Here is a 13,153-nt window from a genome sequence, read left to right on the forward strand (position 1 = left end):
ACTCTTTCTAAAAAGACGATCAACTCGACCCAAATCACTTCTGCTCATGAACAGCACATTTATACAACCATTTCAAACTAAAACAAAGACTATGATTTTTTTTTCTGGGGTCTGGGTATCAATACATATTTCCCAATTCAAATCCAATTCACAAGCTTAAGATTTCATTCCAGTTTTTATTTAATATTGATTCATTTGGGTATATTTCAGTTATAATGTCCATTTTGCTTACATATGAAATAAAATCTCTCTTAGCTAAAACTGTTAATTATACAGGGGACCTTTAACTAGGTAAATTAATTTTACAAATTATATTTTATTTTATTCGTTTTTCATCATATTGGTCACCACAAATTTCAGCATCAGAAGTTTGCAAATGAACATCTAAACAAGACTGATGCATTTTGGAAACAAGTCCTGCAGACTGATGAATTTAAAATATAACTTTTTGGCCGCAATGAGCAAAGGTATGTTTGGAGAAGATAGGGTGCAGAATTTCATGAAAAGAACACCTCTCCAACTGTTGAGCACGGGGGTGGATCGATCATGCTTTGGGCTTGTGTTGATGCCAGTGGCACAGGGGAACATTTCACTGGTAGAGGAAAGAATTAATTAAATTAAATACCAGCAAATTCTGGAAGCAAACATCACACCATCTGTAAAAGAGCTGAAGATGAAAAGAGGATTGCTTCTACAACAGGATAATGATCCTAAACACACCTCAAAATCCACAATGTACTACCTCAGGAGGTGCAAGCTGAAGGTTTTGCCATGGCCCTCACAGTCCCCTGACCTAAACATCATCGAAAATCTGTGGATAGACCTCAAAAGAGCAGTGCATGCAAGATGGCCCAAGAATCACAGAACTAGATTGGGTGAAAATCCCCCAAACAAGAACTGAAAGACTCTTAGCTGGCTAGAAAAAGCGTTTACAAGCTGTGATACTTGCCAGGGGGTGTTAGTAAGTACTGACCATGCAGGGTGCCCAAACTTTTGCTTCGGGCCCTTTTCCTTTTTTGTTATTTTGAAACTGTAAAAGATGAATATAAAAAAGTAAAATTGCTTAAAATATTAAAGAAATGTGTCATCTTTAACTTTAAGCCTTTTGGAAATCAGGCTCACTTAGTTATTCACAGCAACAGAAATTCTAACCGGGGGGGGCAAACTTTTGCATGCCACTGTACTGTATATTTAGTTACATGTTTATTGTTTACAAGTATTTACATATATTTGAAGAACACTGAAAACAGATACTGTCTCTTTAATAAAACCGGCAGTTCTGTAAAGATGCACATATTAACAAGAGTGGAGTTGATTAGCTTCTTTACCACATCCGTGCTATGTTTGATTTAGAATTAAATGTTTTTTGATCAATAATTGACTGGATATTAAAAGAGACATTTATTCAGTGACAAATGGATTGTGTGGATCTCGTCTTTGGACACACATTACAGGGAATCAAACCAAACTTTTACTCTCAACACACAGTGAAAGATCTCGCTGCTGACTCAATCAATGCTGAGTGAAGTCATATTTCACCCCAAAATAAAAAAATTAAAAAAGTATGTATATATATTGTGTAAAAGCCTAATTTTAAGACTGTTAAATGTTTTTTTTAACTGTGACAATATGTGAATGCTGCATAAGTAAGCACATTTCACCACAATTTAATAATGCTGATTTAAATAAAAAAAAATAAAAACAAACATTAAAAATTACAAATCAATGTATTACAGTCATTTTTAACTTCAGTAAATATCAGTTCTCATGAAAATAATGTCATCAACAAACTTAATAGTCCTAAAATGGGCCTTATTTTCAGTATGCAAAATATAATTACTTCATGTTTCACTTGTAATGTCGGGGTGTAATGACCTGGACATGTTTTGATGAGATTCACCTGATGTCTCTTTATGTCTGTGTGTGAATGTGTGTTCTTTTGATGGGAGGACCGCTCCACTCGTCCCTCAGTAAACTTCCTCTTAAAGACAGTCTGAGGTAAATATAGCACCAGTTTACCACTCAAACCTTCTGATTTCTAATAAAGCAAAGGAAACTGACGCTTAAAGGAAAACTGTGTCTAAAGGGAAAAAGGTGTGTCCTGTGGCACTCATTATGGGTGCGGGAGTTTAAATGTTCATTAGTGACGACCTGAACACACACACACTCACACACACACACTCACTTTAATGTCTGTTAGTGTGTTTATGTGTGTGCATTTAAGTGTAGTTTGGGAACATTCAGGGAGGTGGAAAATCGATTTATTAGTGTTAGGGATTGGGTTAGTCTATTAAATAAATTAGCTTCAGTATATACAGCAATGCAGTTATTTAGATTGCTAAGTGTGTGTGTTCTACTCTTGCTCTGTCCGAGACTCTACAATCATTCTGGCTGTCCAGAGGCCCTGGTCTATTTTCAGTGTGTGTGTTGTGGGTCAGTGTTGTGCGTCACAGCTGTGTGTGTGTTTCCTGGTTTGAATAATTTCAGGCTGATTGTTTGGAATGTCACACTGAGGACTATTGTTCCCCATCTCTCAGGACACACACAGATTTATCATTTTCAAAACACTCAGCTTTACACTTAATAAACTGTATAATAATCTGTTCTGATAGTCACTGTATGATGGTAATGTTGGTTACATTCATGATCATTCAATAGAGCAGTTGATTATGTGTCTGTAACCAGCAACATTTACTCTTCATGAAAACACATCCGGCTCATATTTTAGCCCAAACTCTAAAGATAAAATATCAAATTTTATTTTGCATTGTAGAGAAAATTACATTTACATTTTACATTTATTCATTTGGCTGATGTTTTTATCCAAAGCGACTTACAAAAGAGGAAAATATAAGCGAATCATATTAAGGAGACAGTGGTACAAAAAGTGCCGTATTACAAAAGTTTCACTAGCATCAGAATAGCATTCAAAACAGAATAAAGTGCAACAAGGAATTTTTCTTTTTTTTTTTTTTTGACTGGTTAAGTGCTCATGGAAAAGATGTGTTTTTAGTGATTTTTTTGAAGACAGAAAGTGAGTCACAGAGTTGGAAATTAGGCCTGTTTTTGGGACCATTAGAATTTTCCTTTGCATTGTGCCATTATTTTCTTGACAAACACATTTACCTCCCAAATTCCAATTACTGTAAGATAAAAATATATCATTCTCAATAATGTATGAAAAAATATCTTCTCATTACTGTAAGGTAAATAAATATCTCATTGTCATTATTATAAGGTAAATATCTCTTATTACTGTAAGGTACAAATATTTTATTTTCATTACCGTAAGGTAAATATCTCCACATTACTGGTATAAGTATCTCATTCTCATCACTGTATGGTAAAATATCTCACTCTCATTAATATGCAGTAAAATATCTCATTCTCATGAATATGCAGTAAAATATCTCATTCTCATGAATATGCAGTAAAATATCTCATTCTCATGAATATGCAGTAAAATGTCTCATTCACATGAATATGCAGTAAAATATCTCATTCACATTACTGTATGATAAAAATATCTCATTCTCATGAATATGCAGTAAAATGTCTCATTCTCATGAATATGCAGTAAAATATCTCATTCACATTACTGTATGATAAAAATATCTCATTCTCATGAATATGCAGTAAAATGTCTCATTCTCATGAATATGCAGTAAAATATCTCATTCTCATTACTGCACGATAAAAATATCTCATTCTCATGAATATGCAGTAAAATATCTCATTCTCATGAATATGCAGTAAAATATCTCATTCACATTACTGTATGATAAAAATATCTCATTCTCATGAATATGCAGTAAAATATCTCATTCACATTACTGTATGATAAAAATATCTCATTCTCATGAATATGCAGTAAAATGTCTCATTCTCATTACTGCACGATAAAAATATCTCATTCTCATGAATATGCAGTAAAATATCTCATTCTCATGAATATGCAGTAAAATATCTCATTCACATTACTGTATGATAAAAATATCTCATTCTCATGAATATGCAGTAAAATGTCTCATTCTCATTACTGTATGATAAAAATATCTCATTCTCATGAATATGCAGTAAAATGTCTCATTCTCATTACTGTATGATAAAAATATCTCATTCTCATGAATATGCAGTAAAATATCTCATTCTCATGAATATGCAGTAAAATATCTCATTCACATTATTGTATGATAAAAATATCTCATTCTCATGAATATGCAGTAAAATATCTCATTCTCATTACTGCACGATAAAAATATCTCATTCTCATTACTGCACGATAAAAATATCTCATTCTCATGAATATGCAGTAAAATATCTCATTCTCATGAATATGCAGTAAAATATCTCATTCTCATTACTGCACGATAAAAATATCTCATTCTCATTACTGCACGATAAAAATATCTCATTCTCATGAATATGCAGAAAAATATCTCATTCTCATGAATATACAGTAAAATATCTCATTCTCATGAATATGCAGTAAAATATCTCATTCTCATTACTGTATGATAAAATATCTCATTCTCATTAATATGCAGTAAAATATCTCATTCTCATTACTGCACGATAAAAATATCTCATTCTCATTAATATGCAGTAAAATATCTCATTCTCATGAATATGCAGTAAAATGTCTCATTCTCATTACTGTATGATAAAAATATCTCATTCTCATGAATATGCAGTAAAATATCTCATTCTCATTAATATGCAGTAAAATATCTCATTCTCATGAATATGCAGTAAAATATCTCATTCTCATGAATATGCAGTAAAATATCTCATTCTCATTACTGCATGCTAAAAATATCTCATTCTCATGAATATGCAGTAAAATGTCTCATTCTCATTACTGCACGATAAAACTATCTCATTCTCATGAATATGCAGTAAAATATCTCATTCTCATGAATATGCAGTAAAATATCTCATTCTCATCACTGTATGATAAAATATCTCATTCTCATGAATATGCAGTAAAATATCTCATTCTCATGAATATGCAGTAAAATATCTCATTCACATTATTGTATGATAAAAATATCTCATTCTCATGAATATGCAGTAAAATATCTCATTCTCATGAATATGCAGTAAAATATCTCATTCACATTACTGTATGATAAAAATATCTCATTCTCATGAATATGCAGTAAAATATCTCATTCTTATGAATATGCAGTAAAATATCTCATTCTCATCACTGTATGATAAAAATATCTCATTCTCATGAATATGCAGTAAAATGTCTCATTCTCATTACTGCACGATAAAAATATCTCATTCTCATGAATATGCAGTAAAATATCTCATTCTCATGAATATGCAGTAAAATGTCTCATTCTCATTACTGTATGATAAAAATATCTCATTCTCATGAATATGCAGTAAAATGTCTCATTCTCATTACTGTATGATAAAAATATCTCATTCTCATGAATATGCAGTAAAATATCTCATTCTCATGAATATGCAGTAAAATGTCATTCTCATTACTGTATGATAAAAATATCTCATTCTCATGAATATGCAGTAAAATATCTCATTCACATTACTGTATGATAAAAATATCTCATTCTCATGAATATGCAGTAAAATATCTCATTCACATTACTGTATGATAAAAATATCTCATTCTCATGAATATGCAGTAAAATGTCTCATTCTCATTACTGCACGATAAAAATATCTCATTCTCATGAATATGCAGTAAAATATCTCATTCTCATGAATATGCAGTAAAATGTCTCATTCTCATTACTGTATGATAAAAATATCTCATTCTCATGAATATGCAGTAAAATGTCTCATTCTCATTACTGTATGATAAAAATATCTCATTCTCAAGAATATGCAGTAAAATGTCTCATTCTCATTACTGTATGATAAAAATATCTCATTCTCATGAATATGCAGTAAAATATCTCATTCTCATGAATATGCAGTAAAATATCTCATTCACATTATTGTATGATAAAAATATCTCATTCTCATGAATATGCAGTAAAATATCTCATTCACATCACTACACGATAAAAATATCTCATTCTCATGAATATGCAATAAAATATCTCATTCTCATTACTGCATGCTAAAAATATCTCATTCTCATGAATATGCAGTAAAATGTCTCATTCTCATTACTGCACGATAAAAATATCTCATTCTCATGAATATGCAGTAAAATATCTCATTCTCATGAATATGCAGTAAAATGTCTCATTCTCATTACTGTATGATAAAAATATCTCATTCTCATGAATATACAGTAAAATGTCTCATTCTCATTACTGTATGATAAAAATATCTCATTCTCAAGAATATGCAGTAAAATGTCTCATTCTCATTACTGTATGATAAAAATATCTCATTCTCATGAATATGCAGTAAAATATCTCATTCTCATGAATATGCAGTAAAATATCTCATTCACATTACTGTATGATAAAAATATCTCATTCTCATGAATATGCAGTAAAATATCTCATTCGCATCACTGTATGATAAAAATATCTCATTCTCATGAATATGCAGTAAAATTTCTCATTCTCATTACTGCACGATAAAAATATCTCATTCTCATGAATATGCAGTAAAATATCTCATTCTCATGAATATGCAGTAAAATATCTCATTCACATTACTGTATGATAAAAATATCTCATTCTCATGAATATGCAGTAAAATATCTCATTCTCATGAATATGCAGTAAAATATCTCATTCACATTACTGTATGATAAAAATATCTCATTCTCATGAATATGCAGTAAAATATCTCATTCTCATGAATATGCAGTAAAATATCTCATTCTCATCACTGTATGATAAAAATATCTCATTCTCATGAATATGCAGTAAAATGTCTCATTCTCATTACTGCACAATAAAAATATCTCATTCTCATGAATATGCAATAAAATATCTCATTCTCATGAATATGCAGTAAAATATCTCATTCACATTATTGTATGATAAAAATATCTCATTCTCATGAATATGCAGTAAAATATCTCATTCTCATGAATATGCAGTAAAATATCTCATTCACATTACTGTATGATAAAAATATCTCATTCTCATGAATATGCAGTAAAATGTCTCATTCTCATTACTGCACGATAAAAATATCTCATTCTCATGAATATGCAGTAAAATATCTCATTCACATTACTGTATGATAAAAATATCTCATTCTCATGAATATGCAGTAGAATATCTCATTCTCATGAATATGCAGTAAAATATCTCATTCTCATTACTGCACGATAAAAATATCTTATTCTCATGAATATGCAGTAAAATATCTTATTCTCATTACTGTATGATAAAAATATCTAATTCTCATTATTATGCAGTAAAATATCTCTTCTCATTATTGCTCGATAAAAATATCTTATTTTCATGAATATGCAGTAAAATATCTCATTCTCATTACTGCACGATAAAAATATCTCATTCTCATTACTGTATGATAAAAATATCTCATTCTCATTACTGTATGATAAAAATATCTCATTCTCATGAATATGCAGTAAAATATCTCATTCTCATTACTGCACGATAAAAATATCTCATTCTCATGAATATGCAGTAAAATATCTCATTCTCATTACTGCACGATAAAAATATCTCATTCTCATGAATATGCAGTAAAATATCTCATTCTCATTACTGCACGATAAAAATATCTCATTCTCATTACTGCACGATAAAAATATCTAATTCTCATGAATATGCAGTAAAATATCTCATTCTCATGAATATGCAGTAAAATATCTCATTCTCATTACTGCACGATAAAAATATCTCATTCTCATTACTGCACGATAAAAATATCTCATTCTCATGAATATGCAGAAAAATATCTCATTCTCATGAATATACAGTAAAATATCTCATTCTCATGAATATGCAGTAAAATATCTCATTCTCATTACTGTATGATAAAATATCTCATTCTCATTAATATGCAGTAAAATATCTCATTCTCATTACTGCACGATAAAAATATCTCATTCTCATGAATATGCAGTAAAATATCTCATTCTCATTACTGTATGATAAAATATCTCATTCTCATGAATATGCGGTAAAATATCTCATTCTCATTACTGTATGATAAAATATCTCATTCTCATTAATATGCAGTAAAATATCTCATTCTCATTACTGCACGATAAAAATATCTCATTCTCATGAATATGCAGTAAAATATCTCATTCTCATTACTGCACGATAAAAATATCTCATTCTCATTACTGCACGATAAAAATATCTAATTCTCATGAATATGCAGTAAAATATCTCATTCTCATGAATATGCAGTAAAATATCTCATTCTCATTACTGCACGATAAAAATATCTCATTCTCATTACTGCACGATAAAAATATCTCATTCTCATGAATATGCAGAAAAATATCTCATTCTCATGAATATACAGTAAAATATCTCATTCTCATGAATATGCAGTAAAATATCTCATTCTCATTACTGCACGATAAAAATATCTCATTCTCATTACTGTATGATAAAATATCTCATTCTCATTAATATGCAGTAAAATATCTCATTCTCATTACTGCACGATAAATATATCTCATTCTCATGAATATGCAGTAAAATATCTCATTCTCATTACTGCACGATAAAAATATCTCATTCTCATTACTGCATGATAAAAATATCTCATTCTCATGAATATGCAGAAAAATATCTCATTCTCATTACTGTATGATAAAATATCTCATTCTCATTAATATGCAGTAAAATATCTCATTCTCATTACTGCACGATAAAAATATCTCATTCTCATGAATATGCAGTAAAATATCTCATTCTCATTACTGTATGATAAAATATCTCATTCTCATTAATATGCAGTAAAATATCTCATTCTCATTACTGCACGATAAATATATCTCATTCTCATGAATATGCAGTAAAATATCTCATTCTCATTACTGCACGATAAAAATATCTCATTCTCATTACTGCATGATAAAAATATCTCATTCTCATGAATATGCAGAAAAATATCTCATTCTCATGAATATACAGTAAAATATCTCATTCTCATTACTGCACGATAAAAATATCTCATTCTCATTACTGTATGATAAAATATCTCATTCTCATTAATATGCAGTAAAATATCTCATTCTCATTACTGTATGATAAAATATCTCATTCTCATTAATATGCAGTAAAATATCTCATTCTCATTTCTGCACGATAAAAATATCTCATTCTCATGAATATGCAGTAAAATATCTCATTCTCATTACTGCACGATAAAAATATCTCATTCTCATTACTGCATGATAAAAATATCTCATTCTCATGAATATGCAGAAAAATATCTCATTCTCATGAATATTCAGTAAAATATCTCATTCTCATTACTGCACGATAAAAATATCTCATTCTCATTACTGTATGATAAAATATCTCATTCTCATTAATATGCAGTAAAATATCTCATTCTCATTACTGCACGATAAAAATATCTCATTCTCATGAATATGCAGTAAAATATCTCATTCTCATGAATATGCAGTAAAATATCTCATTCTCATTACTGCACGATAAAAATATCTCATTCTCATGAATATGCAGTAAAATGTCTCATTCTCATGAATATGCAGTAAAATATCTCATTCTCATTACTGCACGATAAAAATACCTCATTCTCATGAATATGCAGTAAAATATCTCATTCTCATTACTGCACGATAAAAATATCTCATTCTCATGAATATGAAGTAAAATATCTCATTCTCATTACTGTATGGAAAAAATGTACAGGAAAAATGTCATTCTCTGTACTGTAAATTAGAAATATTCTCATTAATGTACAGTAAAAATTACTCCTCCTCATAGGTAAAAAATATTTTTACTTTAATACAGTAATGAAAATCATCCTTACTGGCCACGGTGATTTTTTTTTTTAGTAATTCAGTTCTGCATGTATTGAATTCAGTGCAGCAAATACTACCAAGATATACATTTACAATTGTTCTTTCCAGATGTACTTTACAACTGATATAATATATACATTGTTTTTCATGCTACTATAATGAGAATGAATTTTTTCTTCAGGCTTAAAGATGCTGTAATTTTTTATTTACTGTAAGGTAAAAATATATTCTCATTACTGTAATGTAAATATTCTCATTCTCACAGATATAATTGAAAAAGGTTCCATGAAATATCACACCTGTCTCTATAACAGGCCTTAGGCATTATAAACAGCGGCAAAAAAATGTCCACTGGTCACGGTAAGATGGTTTGTTTTGCCAATCAGAAGACTTTCTGCCTGTCAATCACTGTGTGCATTCACTGGGGGGGCGTGGCTAATGAATGGCTAAGTCTGGTGGAAGTTTGCTTAAAATCAAGTCTTATAAATAGGCTCAAATAGGCTTAAATATCAAGTCTGTGCAGATCTTATATGAGCATTTGTGCTCTTTATGAAGACTTTATGCAGTTTCATGGTGACATGCTGCTGCTGTGTAATTCCTGACCAGTGTTGACAGTGTTTCAGCAGTAGTTTTCTTGGTTCTGTGGTTTCACCAGGATGCTTAGCGCTCTGTGAGGGTTTGACTGAAAGTTGTAATTGACCACATGTTTCTGTGATTATTATAGTCTCAGATTACTCTGTGGATGTTAAGTTGTTCTTACAGTAGTGACAAACATAAACTTTTTCCTGAACTTTTTATTTATTTATTTTTTCTTTTGCAGATCCAAATTTCGTCCGGACATTTCTGACAACGTATCGGTCATTCTGTAAACCTCAAGAGCTGCTGGATCTGCTCATGGAGAGGTGAGAACATTAAAACAATGTAAACACAATCAACATTCACATGCACTTTAAATTTGTTTTTTTCAGAAGACACAAATGTCACACAGCTACTGAAACAGTTATTGTAGTGTCTATGGAAAAGCTCTTTTTGCACCTGTGTGTGTGTGTGTGTGTGTGTGTCAGGTTTGAGATTCCTGAACCGAAGCCCACAGAAGCAGATCAGATGGCTCTGGAGAACGGTGATCAGCCACTGAGTGCAGAACTCAAACGATTCCGCAAAGAGTTTGTGCAACCTGTACAGCTCAGGTACACACACACACATTTATGACACACACTCTGGAACAGAAATAAAAACTCTATTCGTTTGCTCCATAGGCGAATTGATTTTTACAGATAACTTATAAACCTTTAAAGACAAAATACCATGAGCTCCAAGGTTGTTAATCAGTGGTATATGCTTTTGTTAAAGACATCAGTCTGTGTTCAACAAATCGTGTTTAATAGTAGAATTTCAGGTGAAGAACTACACTTCCCATGAACCTGAAGAGAAGGATACACCAATCAGAGAATCTCGGCCAACAAAGTGCGCCAAAAGAGCTCTGCATATCATTAACATCACAGACTGACACTTCTAGTGATGACTGATGCGGTCTGTCTTTCTGTCTGTCTGTCTATAGGGTGTTGAATGTGTGCAGGCACTGGGTCGAACATCATTTCTATGACTTTGAGAGAGACGAGCAGTTGCTACGGCGACTGGAGGAGTTTATCGGGATGGTCAGAGGTACAAACCCACCTGCATGTTATAAACGTATTAATATAAAGTTTGCTTCGTCTCCCGTCATCTCAATCTGAGATGAAATGTTTTTTGATTTATACCGTGTTTTAACCAGACATGACAAGATTCCAAGTCATTTGTCTGTCTGCTGAAAGTGAAAATGCTGTACAATGCTGCAAAATTATGACCAGTCAAAACACATGTGAAGCGTTCTGCACGTATGTGATCTCTCTGACATTGGTCATGTGACCTGTCGACAGGTAAGGCCATGAGGAAGTGGGTGGAGTCCATCACTAAAATCATCCAGAGGAAGAAACAGGCTCAAGCAAATGGCCCAAGTCACAACATCACATTTGAGAGCTCACCGCCACCCATTGAGTGGCACCTCTGTAAAGCCGGACAAACCGATCAGTTTGACCTTATGACCCTTCACCCCATAGAGATCGCCCGACAGCTCACACTCCTGGAGTCAGAATTCTACAGGTGATCTCCTCTCTCAGCATTCAAAGGGCTAGTTTACCCAAGCATTTGAATTCTGTCGTCATTTGCTTACCCTCATGTGGTTCCAAACCCGCATGACTAACTTTCTGTAGTGGAACATAAAAGGAAATATATAGCAGAATGTACACGCTGCTCTTTTCCATACAAGGAAAGCAGAGAGTAACTACGGTTGTCATTAGGACAGGGTAAAAATTTAGATTTTCCAATGCATTTTCTCAATATCAGTTCTTAAATCCCAAGATTGATCATTTACTCTCCGCGCAACCCTCTACAATATGAGTAAATCACTCCCATATGAGACCACATTTCACACGATGTGACTTCTAAATGTCTGTGATTGTCCACTGGCTGATAAATGTTGAGATTTCCCTCACCGGTGATTGAGTAGTATAGTGATGAAGAAGTTCAGCAGCGAGATCTTTCACTGTGTGTTGAGAGTAAAAGTTTGGTTTGATTCCCTGTAATGTGTGTCCAAAGACGAGATCCACACAATCCATTTGTCATTGAATAATGTCTCTTTTAATGTATCTTTTTGTTCTTTACAATCAGAAAAAAAAGAAAAAACACTTAATTCTAATCCAACATACAACGGATGAGGTAACGAAGCCATTTGAGTCCACTCTCATTAATATGCGCTCATTTACAGAAATGCCAGTTTTCTTAAAGAGACAGTACCGCTTTTATTCATGTGTTTTACAAATCAATGTGAATACCTGTAAACAATGAACATGCACAAAATATAATATGTGCAATATAATATCATATTTATTGATTGAATACATGGATTTTTATCATTTTTAAAAAGCTAAAATGTGACCAAAATGATGAAAAACTAATAAAATATTGTAACAAAGTTGAAGGAATGAGGAAGCGGGAGACGGCGAATCCAACTCAAAGGTAAATTTATTGTTCACACAAAAACACGTTAGCTTGACTGCATAACTGTAAAACTTCACACAAACACCAAACGCTATATATAAAGTGTGGACTGGCAGCGGCCAACACATTCGTAGCTTCAGCTGATCTCTCTCTCCCTCACTCTGAGGTCTGGCCCCTTTTATTTCC

At 31.9% G+C, this 13,153-nt stretch overlaps 1 protein-coding gene across 1 annotated transcript in view; it reads left to right on the forward strand.

Annotated features, from left to right (window-relative positions):
* Positions 1–13,153, forward strand: part of LOC127426466 (son of sevenless homolog 1-like) — a 76,449-nt gene that overhangs the window by 39,907 nt on the left and 23,389 nt on the right. The window contains exons 13-16 of the mRNA XM_051673302.1: positions 10,752–10,833; positions 10,996–11,118; positions 11,490–11,593; positions 11,848–12,070. Of these exons, the coding sequence (XP_051529262.1) occupies positions 10,752–10,833; positions 10,996–11,118; positions 11,490–11,593; positions 11,848–12,070 (532 nt within the window). The remainder of the gene's footprint in view (positions 1–10,751; positions 10,834–10,995; positions 11,119–11,489; positions 11,594–11,847; positions 12,071–13,153) is intronic.

The sequence above is a fragment of the Myxocyprinus asiaticus genome, chromosome 35 (genome assembly GCF_019703515.2).
Source record: "Myxocyprinus asiaticus isolate MX2 ecotype Aquarium Trade chromosome 35, UBuf_Myxa_2, whole genome shotgun sequence".
In the NCBI taxonomy this organism is placed as follows: Eukaryota; Metazoa; Chordata; class Actinopteri; order Cypriniformes; family Catostomidae; genus Myxocyprinus; species Myxocyprinus asiaticus.